Raw genomic sequence first — 23,070 nt, forward strand, 5'->3', positions numbered from 1 at the left:
GTGAGAGCACTCAGAGCGCGATACGCCCACCCGCTACGGAGCGGTACGTGTGAATGATTTGTGGAAAAATAAAGCCACCTCAGAGATATTAATTCAAAGCTCGTGCAGCTGCTCCTATCAGGCTGTTCTAGCATGTCACACACACACACACACACACACACACACACACACACGTCACATTTTAATGTCCATGAGGTTTTACAGGACATTCGGGTTATTTTTACTAGACTCTTGCATTTTGAACTGAGACTTAGTGATTTTTCACCTTATTCAGGCCTAAAAACGCACAAAACCTGCAGCCGTGGAGGCCAGCATCAAGGCATCAACGCACACTAACGACTCGCAAGCCTTGCGAGGTTGGAACCTGCTCCTCCAGCTGCACCTGAGATGCGGGAGGGTCCCGCGTCTCCAGCTCTGCAGCTCCAGCAGGCTGCAGCCACGTGCTGCATAACTCCAGCCTCCGTGTAAACCTGTCTAATATACTGGGGAAAAGCTGAGCTTGACAAGACCCCAGGGAGGGTTTACGGTGTCCTGATTTGATTACAGCGCTGCTGAGAGCATCAAAGCCACCTCTGGGATGGAACACATCTGGTGGCCAAAGAAGCCAGAAATCAAACTGTCAAATGTAGGATGCCGGTTCAGCCTGGCTGGTCCCATGATAATTAGGAAAGACAGATTATTTCGAGGCGCACTTTAAAAAGAAGAAAGAGGGAAAAACAGAAGAACATAATGTGGAGTGGTTTCAAAACAGCCACGTTACAGACAGCGTTGCAATTATTAGGTTGATGACAACAAAAACGAGACGTCACTGGAAGAAAAGTGACATCAGGGCGGATCACTGACGTCATCTGTCATTACGTCAATTGTTGTGTACACGATGCACACAACTTTTTTGGTTTACGTGGTTGATGAAATGACGGCTTCGCAACAGGTTGCAATTGAAGCAACGTGGCTTTAAACAGAAAGTACAAGTATTTTTAAACCATGTGAATGAGATATGAGCAAGTTCCCATCACTGAGCACACACACACACACACACACACACACAGAGCCCACACTGCTGCGTCACCAGCGTTTTGTCAACATTAAATCATAAACATGAAACGGGACAGCTGAGACCTGACACCGAACCAGAACAAAGCCGAGCACAAAACAACAGTCAGCACGATGACGATTAGCAGCGGTTCCGTCTCAACCCACTGGAAAGCGTGCTCACAGATGTTTCCTGGCTGCTGCTTCACACTCACTCACGCGGGGACGCGCGTTAACCCGGGTTGGTTGTTGCATTTACTGACCCGGTACCACAGACACGTCTACTCTACCGCCAACACGTGCGTCCAGGTGAGGAAACACATTTGTGCTATAAATAATTTCGCTACTTGAATAGACAGAATTTGAGAACGTGTAATTAAAAGTTTGCAATTTTAACACTAAGATAATACCATTAATAGCTGGGACTTTTTTGATTCGCGTGTGCTCCACTGGGGAGAAATAATCCAATGTTCTGTGTTAAAATCTGTAATCACTGAGGCACAAAACAGCTGATGAGGAGGTGATGCCTCAGCTGTCGCTCGGTCGCCGCTCCGGTTCGGATGAGCTCGTCCTCCTGAGCAGGTGACGCGAAAGGTGCGTTAGGTTTGTCTGTTCACGTCAACATACTGTACCTGTGCTCAACGGTTCAGAGCCTTAAATGTTAGGAATGAGAGCAGCGCCTCAAGAAGAATGTGATGATGTGACCAAAACCAAGCGGAACGAGGAAAAGTTTCAGAGCGGTGACAAACTCCACAGCTATAAATAAAATGAGCTGATCACTGCCATCATCAGGGCGCAGTGAGCATCCATGGACAGTGATGCAACATTGTATCATCATCCTGAGGTTGTAAAACTATTCTTCATGCAGTTTACTGACTTTAAGGCCTTTGCGTTAACACCACTTTCGGTCATTTCTTTATCCTAATGCAGGTTTTTTACGCCCACTCCAGATGTTGGCCACTGGCATATTCACAACATTTCACCCCACCCGTGTCGGCTTCGCCAAACACGGACGAGGAGGAGGCAGCTGTTACACATACTGATCATCTCAACTGATTCGAGGTGGATTGCAGCACACGTTGCCACGGTGATAACTGAATTAGTGAGTGACACGGAGACAGAGTACACCATCAAAATCACACACTTTCTAATGAAGTGATGCAATAAAAAGGTAATACATGTGACTATTTTAAAGCAACATTTTTCTTCCGTATGAGGTAAATAAAAATCACGCCACCATGAATTTAGTTTCACTAAAGCTCAACAGCACAGTAATGTGGCTAATAAACAGTTATGAAACATAACTGATCTATTGTTGTGCTGAAGTCAAATTAAAGTAGATGCTTATGACTCATAAAGCCTTTGTACACAGCAACTCATTAGCAAGTGGCAGCAGTCCTTAATGAGAGCTCCTTCGTTCTCACCAGCAGTGAGCGTTTGCTCCCACTCTCCTGGTACAAAAAAACAGGACTCGTTTTCAAAAGGAGGCGATGAATGGTGGTTTACTTGAAACTTGGGTACAGTTAACACAGACTTCGACCGGGGCAGCACACACCAGCCCCAGAACTGAAGAATTACCCTTGAAGGCAGAGAGAGAGAACTTGCAGCTTTCAGCAGCAGCTCTGGCACCATGTCGTCTGCGGTGGAGTTGAAGTTGAACCATGGGAGGATTAAGTAACAGGACACGGGATGAGTAGAAACGCTCTGCTACAGAACGATGACAGCTGAGGAGGAATGACGTGAGAAACTTGTATAAAACTATACATTCTGTGTGAGCGGTGAGCCACAAACAAGCCTATCAATTAATGTAATCAAGTTCATTTATCTCATAAATGATAATAACTACAACAGGCATTTAGCATCAGACGCTGTGTGACTATTGAGGCTTTTAAGGCAATAACTTTGTTGACGCTCGACGCGCACCAGAAACGATAATACTGAATTAGAAGTGATGACGTCCCGTGCAGGCTCGCTCTAGGGCGGAACAGCCCGTGTTTGTTAAAGGTCACTCTACTTGCAAAGCAATTACTCGAAGAGCGTGAAAAGGGGCAGGCGTCAGTCCGCGCCCGCGTGCCCGCGCGTCTCCCCCGCGCCGCTCACGTGCGTGGCCAGCTCCCGCAGCACGGCCGTCCGGCCCAGGTGGTCGTTGCGCCGCTTCTCCGCGATCATATCCTCCAAGCTCTGGAACTCCAGCACGTGCGCGTGCTTGTCCGACACGAGGAGCTTGAGCCGGTACGGCTGCTTGCCTATCCGAATCTCCCCGCCCACCTTGAACTCGCGCCTGCCGAACCGGCACCAGGCGGCGAAGCACTCGGAGTTCCTCCAGCTCAGCTCCCGGTCCTTCAGGCCCACCTGCTCCATCGCGTTCTGCACCACCACGTCCGCGCCGAGCGCCTTGAATCGGTACCGGTCGTTCACGACCCGGCACCGCCGCCCCTGGCTCGCGTCCGTCAGGAAGCTGTTCTTCACCTCGGCCCGGTGCAGGTGCACCACCTGGAAGTCGCCCACGTACACGGCCCAGTGCGGGTACTGGCCCGTGGCCACGAACTCCACCAGATCGCCCGCTTTGCATTTGTTGAGCAGGTTTTCCGGGGAGAACACGTCCAGGCTGGCGGACTTGACGCTCTTCTCGTAGATGCACTCGTCCCGGTAGAACACGGCGCACTCCACCTCGTCGCGCGGCTCGTGCTGCTTCTCTTCCTGGTTCGGGTCTTTATCCGTGACTTCCACCGCACAGCCGTCGTCCATCTCGTCGTCGTCGTTGGAGAATATATAGGAGACGCCGATCCGCGGGCCGTCCTCCGCGTCCACGCCGTTCGGGTCCACGGTGGGAACTTCCGCGTAACTTAAATGTGACAGCTTGTCCACCTGGTTCCCCATGACGCTGCGTAACACGATCGGACGCGCAGAGCCGCTACCGCTCCACAAACATCACCTGCGCCGTCTGCCTCAAAGCGTCATGGCTTCAAACTTCCCTCGCGCCGCCGTCCGTCGCACGGGGGGGGGGTTGATCCAAATTGCGCATACGAGTGTCGGGCGATGTGACGGGACGGTCCGTTAGTGCCTCATCAACAAGTGGAGTTCGGACGAGTCCAACTGGTTTCGAATCCAGCCGGTGGATACGCGGCTCAGGGGGAGCCTCGCCTTGTGCGTGGAGTCCCCGCGTAAAGTTGCGTCCAGCACGATGCGTTTCGCGTCCGCGTCGTCGACGCGCTGAACTACCGACGCCTCCGTGCGAGCGAACCCGTCCCCTGTGCGGACTGCGCGCGGCGCAGCCGAGCCGGAGGCAGGTCTGCGGCTCCGCTTCCACGGCGACACGCAGCTCCGCTTTTAAAGCGGAAGTGCGCGTAATTTTCAGCAGCGCACTTTTAATATCCGCACGCAGAGAGAGAGCGATCCTGGGTGAAACCAGTAAATATGATGATGTTAAACACAACGACTGATCTAATGTATAAACTATATAAAAAGTCTGATTAATAAAAAAAATCATTTGAAGTCATTACAATTTCGATGGTTATTAGCTCATTGTTGTTGTTTTATTTTATTTAATTATTTATTCAGTTATATTTTTTCCGTCTGTATGTTCGTCAATATTTATTAAATGTATTGAATTTCTAGCATTTATTGTATATATTCATACATTTTTACATATTTTTTGTATCATTTTTTTATTTCGTTTAGGGGAAAATGTGTAAAAAAGCAGATTAGTAGCTGAATGTGGCTAAATATCCTCCAGACACACGCCCTGAGTTGTCCTCGGGGTCCAACATCTGTGGACATTTTCCAGCGTGGACCACCTGTCTTTCCTTCAATGAACTGACTCTGCAGTCATTTGCTCCGTCTGCAGCTCCGGGTGGGACCATAATGTCTCCATTTCGTTTGTTGTAGCTTGCCGCCTGCCTCGACCTGCTCACAGTTATGGGTTATTTTCTCACCACTGTATCCACAGGCAGGCGGTGGTGTGCTGGGTGCACCCCCACCCCCACCCCCACCCAAAACGGCACACGCACTGCAGCAGCCACTGTCTGAAACACCTACTGATAATGATAAAGCTGTGAGTGGAAGGGGGGGGGGGGCGAAGGAGAGAGATGGGTGGGGGTACGTCAAATACACAATATCCGAGAGAACACAACTTTGTGACAGGATGGACAAAAGCACAGGTTCGGCCCCAGAGCAAACTGGGAGGCCGCCGGAGGGACCAGTTACAACGGGAAGGCCGTCCAGTGCCGTGGGTGTGATCGAGAACATGCCTCGACACCACTGGTCCAGTTCACACCCGCAGAAAGGAAACTCGGTGGGATCAGCAGATTAGCAGGGAGACCTTAAGGCAGCTCTCCCAAAGACGATCAAGGTAATTAAGACACTGAGCTGCACAGACTCACACTGTGATTTCCAACACAGCCTAATCCCCCCTTAGTGTTTTTCCCCACTCACTGCAGTAAAACCTAATCTGAGTCACAGCGTGTGGCTGACATTTTTTCCATTCTGGCCTCACATCTGGAATTTATTTGTCTTTGCGTGCTTTTCTTTTTTCTTCAACCAACATTGAAACGCGATGAACCAACATGGCCGCGACGTGACTCAACGAAGCCTTATCATCATGCGTCCTGCTTCCTTTTGAACTGATCTAACGACGATAAGGCGGCAGAAGTCGTCGCCTGAGACGTCGGCGTCGTCTCTCCATCCACTGACGTCTAATCGGCGTCGGCTCAACTTCTCACACAGAGTCTATGGGTGCGTCTAAGTCTAAGTTTTTTCCTCTTTTCTAATTCTGACTTCCCTCCTGTTACAGCCCCCAGTCTCGCAACAGTCCCACTTTGACAATGCATATGACGGAAGCCAAAAATAACAAATCTGCAGAATGAATTCAGCAGATGTATTACACCTTTCCGGAGCATGAGGATTCATATCGGCGCATGGCTGAGGGTGTTGGGGAAGAAATGAACTGTTAGAGTGGTGACGCGCAGCCCATTTGACTGCTTCTCGGAGCTTTTTATCCTCGGGTGGCGTGACCCAGTTTCCACCCCTGGTGCCCCCTGATGTCACAGTGTAATTTGCGGTTCTGGGAAATTACTGGAGCAGGGAGGCCTGGGAGACGCAGTCAATTAGGCAGGACTCCTCCTGTCCAGTGGGGGCACAGCCGTCCTCCGACCGACACCGTCACCTTCCTCCAAACCAGGGTTTTCTCACATTTCAAGGCCAAATACGAGCCGCCGTTCCTCAGGACGGGGCCCGTTTGCGGTATAAGTGCACAGATGGACTGAGAGTTCGGACCACGGTGTCTTGAGAGCCATCTGCTCCACCTGGCGAGGGACACGTCCACCCAGTAAAGCTTAATATCACGTAATGCGATTGGCTCCATTTCAAAGCGTCAGGTTGAGAAAACAAGGCGTACAAAAGGAGAAATGACACGGGCAGAGCTTCTCAGGGAGGAAAAGACTGGGTTCCTATTACATATTTATTCATATGTTCATATACTTTGTACATATTTATTTGTAATAACATGTATCTGGAGCAGAGGAGAGGTGGACAACGATGGCAGAGGAGGGCACGTTGCAGGAATGTTATTCTCTTCATTTAGCTCATTCAATAATAGTCAAGGTCCCATTAAACAAGGTACAACGATGATTTCCTAAAATATAGGCTGACATATAAAACTAGCATCTTTTTTTTTTTTTTCAAACACAGGGGTGGATGTTGATCTGGGATCTGAGACAACTTGACCTTGTGACTGCGACTCCATCATAGATGGATGGGGGGGGCTCTTATTGTGAAAGGTAGGTGCGTATGAAAACATACCAAGAGTGAGGCGTATAATACCCACGCACACACACGCGCACACACACACACACACACACACTGTACACAACAGTTTCTACATAGTCATCATGCGTCAGCAGGACCTCACGTAAGTCTCTTTTTCTTTTTCTATTTCAGCATCACGTTTTTGAAACAACAACCACAAGTAGGTCAAGAACTGCAGGAAGAAGATTCCTTCAAAAGAAACTCAACAAAATGGGTTACCGCTCTAAATGCAATGTAAAGTACTTTATATTCTTGGAGCCACACTCAAAATTCATGACAGACTTCACACACTTTTTGGGCCATCACATCTCTGAGAAGCTGGGCAAGACATTAGCATTCGCGTCCCTCGGGTAAGTGACAGTCTTCGCGGCGAAGCGAAGTGCCTCCTCCGCTCTAAACTACAAACCCCATTTTTCAAAACACGGTGTAAACAGAATCCCTTGGAGAGCGCGGCGGGCCGGCCAACAGCGCACCGCGCAGCACACACTGGAGTGGCTCCGGGGAGAGACGCTGCCAGGCGGCAGCGGCACCGGGCCGGGGTCAAACCCGGACCCCGCTGGTCCCGTTCTGCACAATTACATGCACTCGCTTAATCGGATTGAATTCTCGAGCAAAGGCGATGAGTGGTTGGTTTGTTCACGACCTAGTGTTGATTTCACAAGTTATATACACTCACACAGTACATTAGTAAATTTAAAAAAACTAAAAAAAAATACAAAACAAAAGCAGAACTAACTAAAACCTGATCAGTTTTGATTGGCTGAGAATTATAAGGCAACAAAATATTTAAAAAAAATCATTTTACAGGAAAAAAAAAAAAAGAACAGGTCTTTGGTGTTTTCTAGTTTTGTGAAAGATTAATACCATAGAACATTAAAGTAAGCGGTTTGTCTGATTCCCAGTTTCCAAGAGAGGAACTAATCTCTTATTGAGCGTGTACTAGAGGGGATCCATCATAATAACAACAAAAACCACATGACACTACTTCCTCCACAGGTTTGGAGAAATCCTGCACAATGAAAATAAAAAAAAAATGCCCCAATATTGATTACAAGTACGAAGGAAAATATTCCTGTGGTACAAATTGTGCAACATTATCATGCATCGGATTAATTCATTAGACGACACAGGTGGGGACTCGCTAAGCCCGAAGACTCGGTCCTAGATGCATACTGTCAAATGATTCCTGAAGAAGTCAGTTCAATACTTCAGTGTTTATTTTGTGGGTCACCTCGATAACATCTATACAATATTCACCACTCCGCTCTCAAGTTTCACGAAACAGAAGTAGGGATGGGTGGAGGACAGTCAGCGGAGAACAGCGCCTGTGCTTCCAGTGAACTGGTCTTCTGGGTTGGGAGCACTGTTATATACTGTGATAATAGCACCACCGCAACAAATAACACTGCGTTGCTACGAATACGAGCGATCACAGGGGGGAAACAGCGAGGAGGAGGGGGGGCGAACTAGTGTTAGAGTGATTCCTCATACAGCAGTAAAACGACAGTGTTTGCAGGGCGCTGGACACTAATGGATAGAAATAAATGTTTCCTAAACGTTTCCATGTGATGCATGAAGAACCTTCTCAGTGACTCATGAATCTGCAAGAGATGGTGGTCCGTTCCCATGAGATGCTGTTTGCCTCAGGACCGACCTGAGGAGTTGTCGGGGAGGAGGGTGGCTCTTATGTGGACTGGTCCTTCTGCAGCGCTGAGATGTCCAGGGGAGGGGGGGCCCGCCCGCTCCACTCCTTCAGCTGCCCGTCCTTGAAGAGGAGGTTGAGGGCGGGCAGGGGGACGCCGGACTCCGCCGGCGGCTGGCTGAGAGGGTTCGACGTGCCGCCGTCCAGGTCGGAGGGCAGGGCGCCGTCCTGCCGACGCAAAGCAGAGGTCGGAGTGTGCAACAAGCATATAAAAAGTCAGAGGAGGCTTCCTGTCAGTCTATGAAACACCTTAATGGACAGACAGGCTTTCATATAGTTTAGCTCCAAGGCTCCAGTGATTAAAAACTAGACACTAATTGGTTAAAACCCTCATCTCTTCTATAGATCACACCTGGATAGAATGTTTTTACCTGGAATGACTGGACGAAGCTCAGCACCTTCAGCGACAGCTTGCGGCTCGAGTGGAGTAGCTCTTGGAGGCTGAAACAGCAACAGTGGAAGTCAAGCATCGGGACAGCACGCGCGTCTCTGCACTTGGTTCATTGTGTGTTTTTTTTTCTCCCCTCTACCTTTCGCTGCTGCACAGTTTGTGCGAGGCGATCTTTCGACACACTTTGCGGTTGAGCTCAGAGCTGAAGAGAGGCATGCCGAAGCAGAGCTCGAGAGGAACCCACTCGTCCTCCGATGAAAGGCCTGAATAGAAGAGGTCATCAGCGACAGTAATCAAATGTGGGACCATTTCATAAAATATATTTCATCATTACTCACATTTCTTTACACTTAATTAGAAAACATAGACCTACTCTCTGTCTTTCCTTTGCTTTCGCCATTGTTCTCCTCTGTCACGAGCTCAAAGGACTCGGTGCTGCCGTTGGTATCGATGCCTCCACCTAGATGAGTATCTCCTTGAAGAGAGGCAGCAAATGTTCATCACAGTTGATGCAACCAAAGGTTTCAGAGAAACCGCTCACAGCTGAACAGTCGCTCAAACTTCAACAAAAGCGCCACTTTTTAAGATGACGCTTCGTCGGCAGACTGATCCGCCTGCTGCGATGCGCATCAACATCTACGTGAAATTAAAATCTGCAGTCATTTGCTTCAGAAAGATTAACAGAGGGAACTTCAAGGCAAAGGCTAAGAATGTTCGATCCGCACCCATTAGCAAAGGCAATCACAGGAAGAGACACAATTATGCAGACAAACAGCATAATTAAACTGGACTGTGAGCAACCCTTACCTAATTTGCACCACCGGTGCTAATGGCCATCACCGTTAAGGACATTGTTACTAATTCAACTATATGTATGTGTGTGTGTGTGTGTGTGTGTGTGTGTGTGTGTGTGTGTGTGTGTGTGTGTCTGTACCTCGGCACTCAGCGCTGTCGCTGGGCCTGCGGCGGTGCCTGTTGTTGGAGTTGAGCATGGTGACGTAGCCGCACTGATGCTCCAGATCCACATGCTCCTTCAGCTTCTGCAGCGCCTTGTGCACACACATGTTGGAGTAGGAGAACTCTGAAGGGGAGGGAGGGACGAGAAAGGAAGACTCTGAGTGCAGCTCCCAGGAAAACCGACATGTACAACTTCACCATCATAAAAAAAGCCTCAGAGGACAGCAGCATAAGTTTCTGCTTTAAAATTATGTAAATCACAAAAACTCATCTAAATCTCTCCCCTGATGTTTAACGAGTTGAACCTTAAAGGCACCACCACTGAATAATTCCCCACCAACATTTACACACAGCATGACATTGACAAAAATACTTAGAACCTAACTGGTGTAATACTGTCAGAAAATAAATGGATCCAGAGAAAAAGTGGGAAACGCTATTCAAGGTGGTGCTAATTCTGTATGAAAGCCACTGTTTTCATCACAAAGAGACTGTGGCGCAGATAAATGCGTCCAAGCCAGGTTCACAGATGTTCCAGTGACTGGACAGAGTTGATTCTTGGTTTTGTGTCTTTTTGCCATTTCATTACAATAATTATCTGGAAAAAGAACAGCTCATCCATCCAAAGTACACACAGATAATAATGAAGATAATCAATACCTTACCTGCATAAAAACAACCTATTAATGATGTTTTGCAGCTGCCTCTATTTTTCATGCATTCACACCGCTGCATACAGGTGAAACCTAACGTCCATTAAAAGGATCCATACACTGCGTTGCCTGAATGAAATCTTGTTATTGCTTTGTAAATATCTGCGCCTTAGATAAAGACTCTAACACACCTGAATTATTATTTATGACATTTACGGAGTTGGCTGTGAAAGTGATTTTCTCCTACCTCCCTTCATGTCCTCCTCATCAAAGGGAAACGGGATGTGAACGGTTTCTCCGTGGCCATGCACGCCATGACCCTGAGGGATACACACAGAGACTACATGTAAATACAGTGACCTACTGCTGACTACACAACATGCGATCGCAAGAGAACCTCTACTTTAACATCATGCAATAACATGAAACCCCCTCATGCAGCACAGGATGTGTGACGCGCTCACCTGGATGAGAACAGCAGAGTGTGTGAGGGCGTCGTTGAGCATGGTCAGCACGTTGGATGTAGGAACGACTCCAGGGTCGTGACCCCAGGAAGTGATCAACAACCTGTCATAGACCTGGAGGAGGAATGAGAGTTAAACAATGGGTTCCTCCACCGTCATTAAAAGCAGCAACCACATGGGAGCATGTCTTCATTACAGCTTACTGAATAAAAGAACACTGGAGAATTAACCCAAAGGAGACAAGTAACACATATATCTTATAACATTTATAAGGTGTCTACATTCAATACACAATCTGGCTGTTTTTGTTGGAAATGGTTGGCTGCATGATCTTATGCTGGTGCCTTGTTGTTAGTCAAGCTTACTCATAGCTGCCATTGTAGTGTTCTTCCAACCAACAAATTATTTACGAAGTGGATTTGTGTGCGGCAGAACAACATTTATTCTATTTGAGAAAGAGCCGGAGTTTGATGCATGAAGCATCACTCCTTCACCAGCTGATGTCATTGACTTTCCACTATGGTAAACAGCTTCAGCTAAGCAATTCACACAGGAGTCTGGAGGTCATGACTGCTTTGTGCTCATCTGGTCTGAAAGCAGTAACGGAGCTTTAGTGAATAAGATAAAGCTTTAAAACAAGTTAAGTCTAAGAATACTTGCTGGCGATATTTCCATAATTTAAAAATATGAACTCCCCCTGGGAGTTCACTGCATCAGATTCTCTGTTGTTCTGTGTTTTGTTCCCAGGATAATTTCAGGACCACCGGGATCCTCGGAGGATCGCTGTGGTGTGACTGTCATGTGCCAGGTTAAGGAATGAAGGTTGAAACAGCCTTGAGTTCTACCTACAGTGCTAAGATTTCCACTTCCTGAACACAAACCAAGGTCACACTTTGAACGGCTGGGTGGCAACACAGCTCTAACTGGACCCACAAGAATCAACCCGCCGCGTGGCTATTCTTACCCAGCGTCCTCTGCTTATCTGTGTCAGCATACACTGGCACCTATTTAACCCAGCCCCCTGATTAATTATTAGTTCGAGCTAACCTGGAATATGTCCGGCAGTTTGCGGAGCCTGGAGCCTTTGGAGAGCAGCAGGCTCGGCGGGCCCTGGCCGGTCACGTGGTACAGGTAGAGCTTGAACCAGATGGAGCTCACCTCAGGGATCGCAGGGCCAATGTGCTGCAGCGAGGGAACAAAGACACGCGTTACACATGCAAACGCAAGGGAGGGGAACTAACGAATACACGCGCCCGCGTCTTCGGAGACCGCTCCGACTCATTCCTCACATGAACACATACGTCAGATGAAGGAAAAGGAACAGACCAAGATAAATAATTGTGTCTGTCCGGAAAGCTGTTAGGAGGTGTGAGCGGAAAACAAAGAAGATTTAATTGAATTCCACTTCAGTGAATCCCAGCAGTGTGAGAATAAGCAGCAGCATGAATGGCACAACAAGAGTTGAACTTCTTTTACTCCGTGTCTCTGAGCTCAGCTAGGAAGCTGGACTGTGGCCAGCCAGAGGAATTACTCACGAGCCTTGCCTCCTCCCTCCCTCCCCCCCTCCCTGCCTCTCTCTTTGTGTCATCTTGTTGTTGGGGCAACTGCAGGCAGAGTGCTCACAAAGCACACACAGAGTCACAAATCACCCTGGGCACATGAGCATGTACACAGCGAGCGGGCAAACACAACCAAACAGAGCACACACACACACACACACACACACACACACACACACACACACACACAAACACTCGATCCAGCTTCCCAGCATGCCTCAGTCTCTCCTCTGCTCCCTCCGTGCCACATACCTGAGGCGTGCAGCTGCTGATGGGCCTGATCTCGTTACTGAGCGGCGCCATCGAAACGAGCAGTTTGTAGTTCTTGTTGAGGACGCGGCTGCAGGTGGCCTGGTCCAGGCCCAGGAGGCTCTCACAGCGCAGCATATCCAAGGGGAAGCCTAGAGAAACGGTGATGTCACACTTCATCAGGTCCACCAGTCTAATTCTACCCAATACAGCACCTCATCTAAAGCAAATGAGCGACAAATTACATACTGAATTTGTCTTCCATTCCCTTTAAACGAAAAAAAAGTGAAGCTGAGAAGTTCCTATCTTTAACATTTTTGGGTTTGATGATCACCTCTTACCTCCTGCAGCTGATAGAAATGTTAGAGGCAGGAGGTGCTTATGAACGACTGGCAGTGATAATGCACAGATAAATGATGGCAGCTTTGTACACTGTGCGGTGAGACCCCAAGAGGAAAAGGAAACATGTTTTACAAAACCTGTCTTGTGCAACCAAACTGCTTTTTCAAATGACTGATTAAACTGGCCTCCATAGTAACTATACGGCGATGCTGGACTCTGGCACTAGCAGTGCAGCCATCAGTGTTGTGTTAATGCCATGATTAACAGTCGCAGGCTAAAACAGTCTGAATTTGCATCACGAGACTCTTGTATCATTAGGGGCTTAGTTTAACTCCAGCCAGCAGGTTCTCATCGCACTCCTTGGCAAATGCCTGGAGCAGCAACTGAGGAGGACTGAGAGATAAAACAATCAGAGAGGCACGCCGCCAAAACAAACAAAACAGCATCTGGTGGCACAATAGCACGGCTACATGGAAACTCGGAGACTCGCCTCGGCGCTGCCGGCGAGTTCGTTCCAACAAAATATCACGACTATGGATTCGCAGCATGTCTCTGCCTCCAGAAACATGACACGAGCACATGCAGAACGCAGGACCTCTCCAGAGACACAGTGGAGTAGAGTTTGGGGAGAGCAGCACCAACTTCCTCTTTGTTGCTTCCTTCCTGGTTGTATTTTAAACTAAACAAGTTGAGCAGCAGAAGCAGAGTCATGTTCAGAGCCTCACGTACTGTATTTCATACTGTATTACTGTATGCAGTCCATTGTTTTTCTCACATAATGTAACTGTGGATTAATTGCTAAACCAGTCATTTGCAAACCTCCAGGTCAGTGATCCAATTACCAGACCCACCAACAAAGTGATTCTGTCATGTTAATGGTTGAACTTCGCTGTTGTGGAGCAACCCATTACAACAAATGGCCTGTTCCTCTTTTAGAGGTGTTGCCAACGTGCATAAAACTAACTGCAGAGAGCCCAGACAGAACAGCGTGTACAGCGTGGGGGGGCAGTGGGGATGAGCGTGCCAGCTGCATAGCAATACACAAATCTAAATCCGGCCTTCAAGCTGCTTGTTTACCACATAAAGACATGTGCAGGTGTATGATGTCTGGATCCTGGACCACATGCATACAGTACAGTGTGTCTGCATACAGTCTCTACCTATATTAGGGATGTCAGGCCCTTGGTCCTGAGTGAGCTCTTTGTTGTAGCGCAGGAAGAGGATGGTGTTCTTCAGGGTCAGAGCGTGGTCAAAGTACCGCTGGGCCTCACCCTCTGCGGTGCTCTCCACCTGAAGACAGGGAAACCAGGTGAGATGTTGTTAAAGCTGAGCTGAAAACACTGTTCGTCCTCCTCGTTGTGGAGCTTACCTTCTCCAACTCGGCCAGGAAGCTGTCGAGGGTCTCGTCGGACAGCTTTCCCACCTCAAACATGGTCACCGCATGGCTCTTCAGGTTCTGATGGAGAACCAGGACACAAAGTCACTGCAACTGTTACTAGCAATCCATGTGTGTGCGAGTCTGTTCACTCAGACCCTCATCCACACACTAACCGGGGACAGGTTGCCCATCATGAGGAAGGCCGTGAGGGTGGAGTCAAAGAGGAAGGCGATCCTTTTGGTGGGAGCAGCTGGGATGCTGAGGCTGCTAACGCTGGCTGTGTCTGCTGGGGAGACACACAACAGGAGCAATGACTACGACGCTGTCTCACATTTTCGAAATTACATATTATATTAACAACTTCTCAGACGGAAACAACCAAACTCTGGCTCCTTCTCAAACAGAATAAATGTGCTTGTTCTGCCGCGCACAAATCCACTTTGTAAATAATTTGTTGGTTGAAAGAACACAACAATTTGCAGCTATGAGTAAGTCTGAATAACAAGACAGCAGAAACGATCTTCTTAGTCAGAATCCTACTGTGGTAATGTGAGATGCATGACTGAACATTCTGGTAGATGTATCAGCACTGCTGCACCTATGGACTCCTATGTAACAACATGTTATTTGGACTGTGGACTAAGACTTTGGTTCTGCTGTTGAGCTCAGAACAAGCCGGACCTTGGTCTTCCAGGCTGGTGGTGTCCGTGTCGGTGGCTGAGGACCCTCCTTCCATGACGGGGCTGCCCTGCTCCCAGGACAGCAGCATCTTCTGTGGGTCCATGGTGCTCCTGTATCACAAAGGAGAGGCTGTTAGAGTCAGGTCATGAATCGAATCATTGGTGCCTGTAGCATCTGTGACACTAACTACAAAGTTGTGAAGGCATCGCATACTTGAGCCGGTTGACAGACGGAGCGTTCTTCCAGGTGGGGTGGAGCTGGTCTGAGCTGAACACCTGACCTTTCTTCACAGCGAAGCCGAGGCGGCAGTACATGGACACAGCATTCTGACAGGACAACGTCAAGCGATATTTGATCAAATACTCTCTCTATTCACATGAGTTGTGCGTTAAGTGGAGGAGCCACGATGAGCCAGCACCTAATCACAGTAAAGTATCACAAGACCGCCTAGTTTCATCGACTGCTCTCTGTCTGACTATGATGATAACATCGACTCCAAATGGAGGATCTTAAACTTTATTCAGAGATCACGACCGAACCTTTAGCTTCACTGGAGATCTTATTATTACTGAATTCCATTCAGCTGCACTGAACATAACTGCACATTCTTGACTATATCCTTTACGTTTAGTCAGATGTCGCACCCATAATCCACTTTAATCACATTAGAAGCTACTCAGAAAAAGGTCGACCACTTGAGTCAGTGTGAATAATGGATGAATGATTGAAAAAATAAAACAACTCAACCACTTCAGTGGTAGTTGGTTAGAAGATGGCTGCTTTAACGCCGCATGGAGACATTTTCTTGACATGGAGATGACTCGTAAAACTAGCGATGCTTTTCAATGATGCTCAGTTTATGACCCACAGTATCTACAATAAAATCCCATTACTTCATGTTCAGAGACCTTCGAAAAAGGAGGTAACACTGTATACTTTCCACTTAACTGCTGGCTGCCTTTCTCATTATTTCCTTAATTTATACAACTGTCAACTTGCTTTGCTGTTAAATCTTTTATTCAAAGTGAAGGGACCACCTCAGTCAACTATGGAGGACTTGATTGCTTTCTACACCTTAATGCCCTGGAGGTACAAGCTAAGGTCAACTCCTAGCCATCCTCTTATCATATCAAAAGGAGGACGGCGAGGAAATCTTTTGCCAAGCAACTCAGGCCACGAGGTTGTCATTACACAAGAGAAAGTTAAACTCTAGTCAGGATGGGAAAAGTTCAGCACAGAGGAGTCCTCTCAGAAGAAGTGGTAGCCTGGAACTCCACAAATGACTGAGATGTCTAAGTGCTGCCTCTCAGCCACAGGAATGAGATGAGACAGAATAGACAGGAGGGGAGTTCAGCTCTTCACAATAGAGGTCATAACACTGAGAGGGAACTTGGCTCCGTGTCTGATAGCGACTGAATGGGAACCTGGGGGAAACTGGGTCAGATTTGAGCACCAATTCAGCTGGAATGGTGCTGTTGAGCGCCCGGGTCGAGTTGTGGAGCGTGATGGATCGAATTCAAAACAACATGTCTGTGTGCGTCGTGCGCTGTGCTCGCGTGTGTTCCATAAACAGCACTGGAAAATCACGCTAGGCTCCTTCTCATTTACTTAAAGGCAGGAATATGTCTGTGTGAAATTATATAAATTATATATAGAGACATTTGTCCAACAAACTGACAGCATCCAAGTCTAACAATAATGTATATATCAAAAGAAACATTACAAACATTAAATAAAATTAGTTTTAATCCCTTAGATTTGATGCCAAACCTTAGCTCCAGCAAACTAATTAGCAAAATAAGACAAAGGGTGCCAACTTTCCATTATGTAGTCTACACACTGCTGCATCACACAGCCTTTAGTACACAGAAAGACGAAAGCTATGTCTCTAAATCTCTTCAAAAGCCACAGTGGAACCGCAGTAAATTACCTCGTCACTTTGCCAGTTTCAGTTTTCCAAAGTGGAGCCCTATTTCACAGATCAACCACGAAAAACCTACTTTTTCTTTAGATTGCAACCAGACTGAAGTCGACACCCACCTTCACCAAGTCCAAGTCGATCTCCAAGACGTTTGCGAGCTAACAGCCACAGAGAGAAGAAGAAGAAGAACAAAGGAGTTGGTTGAACAGCTGATTAGGGCAACAGTTATATGACGTTCAAGCACGTACAGTATTCAAAGCTCACCTCCGCTACGTTTGTCTGCTCATCGATGGACACGAAGATTTTGTAGAGAAGGGTTTCAAAGTAATCGCCCTGGACGCGGTTCATGACAAAGCCTTCCAGCGGGGGCACTGAAACGTGACGATGATGATTTTGCATTAGTTTGTGGTGCAGTCATTTTTTGTGATGACACCATTAGGCACAATTTCACAGGAGTGTAAGCCCATTAAGCTTAATGCATGCTTGTTCCCTAGGTTGCAATTTCCACACATACAGTGTGAAGTAATTGCTCAGGGATGATGACAGCAGGATGTTTAAACACACGCTGACGTACCAGAGATGCAGCTGTCGTCAGATATGGGAACGTCCAGGTAGATAAAACCCCGGTTGTACAAGCCTGCAGTAAAAAAGACACGCAATACCACTCAGTAACAGCTACAGTAGATGGACAGAGGACAAGCCTTACAGAGAGCTCTGTCTTTAACGAAGGGCATTTCATAGACATTTTATTCAAGCTCTCCTGTATTTCCTTGTATTTGTTCCCCCTCAGCCCCAGTCTCACTCTAGTGGCCGGAGTTTATCACAGCCAAACTGTTCTCTAATTAAAATTTAAACTGCATGCACCTCAACCCCTGAGCCTTTTCTATGAAATGTGCCCCAGCACCAGATGCACTAGATGTACACTTCTCCTGAAACATTTTCCATTAAGGTTTTATGTGCTTGTTTTTCCCAAACCCACTGTTTCCGTACGCTCCTTCTAATGTTAAACTGTACTGCATTCAACCATCATTCATCCTAATTTGATAAACCTTTCAAAAGCAAAAGTGTTTAGTTGAAAGGACAGTCATGTCAACAGATACTTACTTAAAACAACATTGTACTCCATTGATCCAGCCAGCTGAGGCCCAGAATCTATCATCTTATCAATGGCTTTCTTCTCTGCGGGTGAACAGATCTGTAATTACACAAGGTAAAAGTATAGCATTAAGGGATACGCGATCACAGGTTTATTTGGGTGGCGTCGCCTCCAACGAGCAACAGCTGTAGTGCATTTTCTGGGGGCGATGAATACATTTGCATGATATAACTTTGTTATTTTCCCCCCAGTGTGGCCTTTTTTCTTGTGAAAAGCGAAGCGAATTGGCGAGAACCTATATTTAGCCAGCGGTGATCAGCCAGCGTGCTACTGTACATGTGAGAATGGCAGTGGAAGAAAGGAAGCGTTCACCGCACCCTGATATCATCCTCGGTGATGTAGCCCGTCTGCGCCACCCACCAAGGCTCCACGGAGATCTCTACTGGTTTGGCTGGTAGCAGGTCCCGCGCCGATTTCCTGCGGAAGAATTTCTGACGAGGAGGACATTTGGGTCAACAGACCAGAGAGCTCAAGTCAACAAATTCTGCTGAGAAGGGCTGTTAGAGATAAAGAGTTTATCTCCACCAGCTACAGTCACTAAAGGTATTTTGTGGCACATTAACTACAATGGATGCATGCGAGTATTACCAAGCAGGTTGCTGCTTAAACTACAATAAGAGGAAATATTACTGAGCCTAATATTCTGTTCCCTAATATGCATTTTAGTGTACAGATGTGTACAGAAGCCCTTCTCATAATGCAAACAAAGGCACGAAATGTATGAGATGTGATTCTATAAATGAACCAACTATTCAAATTATTAAATTAAATTAATCAAAGGTTTTCTCAGAGTGGTGTCTTACTTTGGAGGACCTGCACTGGTTCATTAGGTCAATGTACTGGTTTCTCCCAATGCCGAGCAGCCGCAGGCCTGTGGGATGATGGGAAAACGAGCAGGTTGGTAAAACTCAATCACGCCTGCAAAACTGGAGCTGTGGACAAATCTGGCAGCTGCAAAGTGTTTGAGGCATGTTTTAATTACTCTCTCTGAGCATTTTACAAAGAAAATAGAAGACAATTACAGCGGGAATAAGTTTTTAGGGTTTTTTTGGGAGGGGGCGTCATGATTGCTGACTGAACCACACTCTGTGAGACTGTGTCCATACAAATATCACACACACACACACACACACACACACACATGAATGCATCCTACAGTAGATGAGTGTGAGCAAATCCGGCTAAATTCTGGGCCGCGCAGCAAATGTTTCATAGTTTGTACTGTGCAGAGATAATCTAATCTCCGAACGCCACCTTGTCACCTTCTCTTGCCTGTGGAGCGCAGGGCAGTGCTGGAAGGGCTGCCAGTGTCACGGACGTTCACGTTCAGCGTCCTAACTCAGCAGAGTCCTACACACGCACCCCGCTGTTTCACCAAGAGCCAGACACAACACACAAACATCCGCCCACGCAGAGGCTCATGCACACGCTCTCCATCCACCCACTACTCAATGACATACTTCCGAAGCTCCTCAGGGGAGATTAGAGGAGGAGGGGGAGAGAGAGAGAGAGAGAGAGAGAGAGAGAGAGAGAGAGAGAGAGAGAGAGAGAGAGAGAGAGAGAGACCCTCTGAGAACAGCTCCCTGGCAGCCTTCTGTCTCCGCAGCATGAAGGTCCTGTACTGCCAGGATACAGCCGCCTGTTTCACTTTACAGCACAAAGTCAAAGAAGCCTGCGACTGCCCTCACGCTCTGCCACGAGCGTAATCAGGTTTTGTTTTTTGGGGAAATTAAGTTATTGATTTACTTTTGGGCAATTACCAAAACAAAAAACACGCAAGTTTGAAGAATAGAATAGAAGTCTAAAGCAATTACTTAAGTCTTACATGTAAATAGGAGAAGGTATAAAGACTATTACTACTATTACTATAATACACCAAGCACAATTTGTTTGGCATTTAAATAGGCATAACAGCACAGAACAGTAAAAAGCGCAATCTGTAAAGAAAATGTATGAACAGACAACGCATGCCACTTCTGCCACCATCCAGGTGTCAGTCTTCTAAAAAGCATTTCGATTCGCTTCATTTATCTTTTAAATGTGCTGTTCAAAAAGCTGAAACATAACAAGGCATAAATTAAGGAATTAATCTGCCAATTATTCTCATGATTAATCGTTTGGTCAATAAAATGACATAAGAAACTTTTGGAAAATGTCTGTCACAATTTTCTAAAGCAGAGCTGTGAAGCTGAAACTAATGAATGTTTGTCTATAAAACAATTCACTGGTATTCAAAACAGGTCCTCATTAATTTTCTGTCACTCAAATAATCCGGTAATTGTCTCAGCTCTAGTTTTATTGTACGTTGCAAGCAACAGTATAAAAGAACGGATCTTTACTATAAATAATACAGAAAACAATTGGAAACCTTTAACATTTTAAAGTTTCCTCAGTGAACTTCTGAAAGCGGTTTCACCCATCCATGCACTGACAGCAGGAGAAAACCAAAAACGGATTTAAAAATAAAAACCCCAGACGCAGAGACCGTAGGCGTAGGAGGTGCACGGAGGACAGGGGAGCAGGAAACTTAAAAAAAGGGCGGAGAAAACTCACAGTCAGCAGCCGTGAAGTTGGGCAAGGAGTCGTAACTCTTCTCGCTGTTCATAATATCCTGGAGGTACAACAGAGAAAGAGGAGAGAGGAGGAGGAGAAATAAAATAATTAGTCATCTGCCCTTTCTACATCCCCCTGCCTCTGATTAATAACAGGATTAGCACATCTGGGCAGTCGTGCTAATTTCTTCTCCTCGTTTTGCTTGTGCTTAAGTGCTTAAGACGGATTAGAAGAATGCGACATAGCATTTCAGTGGTTACGCTCAGCTTTACTTTAGTAGGACACGCACCAGTGAGTGAGCAAAGGGACTTTTTAGGTAAAAAGTTGGAATAGTTCGGCTTTATTTGTGTTTGGGTTAAGTCATGTTTAGTCACATCTGCTCGGGTGAAATGAGACGAGTGCTAAATGTTGAACAATCGAATGCAGCAGCTGGCGTCTGCAAATACAGAGGCATGTGCAGGAATGGAAATACACCTGTGGGGCATTGTGTTACTGTAGGAAATGACACAAATGCACCTGTGGTCAAAAACAGCTATGCAACTATTGAACAGGAGAATTACCATCGTTAACATCCACTATTATACGTATTAGTCTTTACAAGCCACAGTCTGAGCCATCTAATAATAATAATCTAATTGAAAATGTCAGGAGTCAAGGAGAACCTGGTCGGCCACAGTCTCTGACAGAGCGGCTCCCTGCGAGCGTGGCTCAAACAACAGGCCGCTTTATCAGTGAGAGCGAGCAGGCGAGACTCAAAGTGACCGCAGAGTAAAATGCTCTCTCTCTCTGGGTGTGTTTGTCCTGGGATCAGTCTCTGTCTGCCTCTGAGGAGGGATCATCAGACGCTGACTGACACCTAGTGCCTGACTGATGCCAATTCCATCAATGGGAGAAATTTAAATATTACGACACAATACCTATTCAGGTAATATACTGTAGTGATAACAAAGAACACACTGCAGATGGCGGCAAGAATGTTATGTCATGTTATTACGATATATCTAATTTTGTGTGCACGTGAACCTAAACACACGGATTTGAATAATAAGCACAGCCAAGTCACATCACAAGAGTAGAGTCATAAAATCTCACCTCCATGATTCCTATGTAATACGAGAAGGGAGTGACCCGCAGCCCTTTGACCATGATGTCAGACAGGTGGTAGGGGTACAGCATCAGGTGGTCGCGACTGTACTTCAGCAGCTCCTCATAATACTTACGCTCGTCCTTTCTGACGTGGCGCACTGCGCAGGAGACAGACACGGGCGTGAGGTCACAGTGAGGGAGAGAGATCACATATGATGATGATGTCAGTGAGGAGAACGACAGGGATGACAATAAGTCAAGCAACTGTGCGACTGTGCGTTTGCTGCAGTAGAGGAACATACAATGACACAAGAGTCACAGGGATTTATTCTATTTAGGTGTGGTATAGTTCACATTTAGCACTGGTGCGATGAGCCATCATCTTACCTAGGTTATTGCGGAACCGCAGCTGGTTGCGGATGCTGTACAGCAGCACATGTTTCTCATACTCTCGCTGAGAGTTTCCCAAACTCTGGCAAAAAATAAAAAAACACCACAGTAAAACAAAGCTGCTGCCTCCACTTCAACCATAAATAAAAACAAGGACTTTTTAACTGATATTCTGGAGGTCAGGCATTATTTTTGCTTTACAGCCAGAGCTACTTCCACAACCCTCGTATGGTGCATGGATGAGGCGAACGAGGCAGCATCACCGTGTGCATGTGCCAGCGTTAGTGCACGAGCGGGGATTCACGCACACCATTAACGGCCGGACGTCGTTCACATTTCCAGACGTTTTCGTGGCAAATGCGCGCAACGTGCACGGGTGACGATCGGTGCGCGGGCAGTAGCGCCGCACGGACGGTCAGCGATGGCTCCTCCGCAGAGAGAGAGAGAGAGAGAGAGAGAGAGAGCGTCGCGCGACACTGACAGCCGACTTTGACATTGACAGGTTCACCCCCCCCCCCCCCCCCCCCCCCCCCCCCCCACCACCACCACCACCACGCGCCCCCCGCAGAGGCGTCAATAAACGTTACCTGCTTGACATTAGCTGGGAGCTTGTTCCACGGGTAATTCTGCCTGATGTGAAATTCCACGTCCGTGTTCATCGCTAGCTAGCTAGCTGGCCGCGAGCAGGGTCCCCGGAGATGATCGGTAACGGGCTCTCGGGGCGCGTCCACAGCGACTTCACCCCCCCGGC

The 23,070-nt window shown here is 47.2% G+C and overlaps 2 protein-coding genes and 1 long non-coding RNA gene across 5 annotated transcripts; 1 reads left to right on the forward strand and 2 right to left on the reverse strand.

The window, feature by feature from the left end:
- Positions 1 to 2,518: 2,518 nt before the first annotated feature.
- On the reverse strand, positions 2,519 to 4,358 carry lratd2a (LRAT domain containing 2a). The gene is made up of 2 exons (XM_029167646.2): positions 3,062 to 4,358; positions 2,519 to 2,756 (listed from the first exon to the last, which is right to left on the reverse strand). The coding sequence occupies exon 1, from the start codon at positions 3,910 to 3,912 to the stop codon at positions 3,088 to 3,090; it is 825 nt and encodes a 274-aa protein (XP_029023479.1). The 5' UTR covers positions 3,913 to 4,358; the 3' UTR covers positions 2,519 to 2,756; positions 3,062 to 3,087.
- An 802-nt stretch (positions 4,359 to 5,160) lies between these two features.
- LOC129604814 (uncharacterized) lies at positions 5,161 to 6,715 on the forward strand. The gene is made up of 2 exons (XR_008696063.1): positions 5,161 to 5,383; positions 5,623 to 6,715. It is a non-coding gene; the product is annotated as an uncharacterized LOC129604814 (long non-coding RNA).
- Positions 6,716 to 6,963: 248 nt separating this feature from the next.
- fam91a1 (family with sequence similarity 91 member A1) lies at positions 6,964 to 23,047 on the reverse strand. Of its 3 annotated transcripts, none has more exons than XM_029166339.3 (24): positions 22,907 to 23,047; positions 22,317 to 22,401; positions 21,936 to 22,087; positions 20,844 to 20,901; positions 19,094 to 19,161; positions 18,608 to 18,721; positions 18,239 to 18,329; positions 17,709 to 17,771; positions 17,399 to 17,505; positions 17,254 to 17,292; positions 15,427 to 15,539; positions 15,214 to 15,323; positions 14,706 to 14,815; positions 14,524 to 14,610; positions 14,315 to 14,444; positions 12,816 to 12,964; positions 12,052 to 12,186; positions 11,005 to 11,118; positions 10,788 to 10,860; positions 9,865 to 10,011; positions 9,304 to 9,405; positions 9,070 to 9,193; positions 8,911 to 8,980; positions 6,964 to 8,707 (listed from the first exon to the last, which is right to left on the reverse strand). In XM_029166339.3, the coding sequence occupies exons 1-24, from the start codon at positions 22,976 to 22,978 to the stop codon at positions 8,522 to 8,524; spliced, it is 2,499 nt and encodes an 832-aa protein (XP_029022172.1). In that variant the 5' UTR covers positions 22,979 to 23,047; the 3' UTR covers positions 6,964 to 8,521. The 3 variants fall into 3 exon arrangements, with proteins under 3 accessions (XP_029022172.1, XP_029022171.1, XP_029022173.1); XM_029166338.3 differs by having other exon boundaries at positions 14,706 to 14,818; XM_029166340.3 differs by lacking the exon at positions 22,907 to 23,047 and adding an exon at positions 22,630 to 22,777 and having other exon boundaries at positions 14,706 to 14,818.
- Positions 23,048 to 23,070: the final 23 nt, after the last annotated feature.

Source organism: Betta splendens, chromosome 11 (assembly GCF_900634795.4).
Source record: "Betta splendens chromosome 11, fBetSpl5.4, whole genome shotgun sequence".
In the NCBI taxonomy this organism is placed as follows: domain Eukaryota; kingdom Metazoa; phylum Chordata; class Actinopteri; order Anabantiformes; family Osphronemidae; genus Betta; species Betta splendens.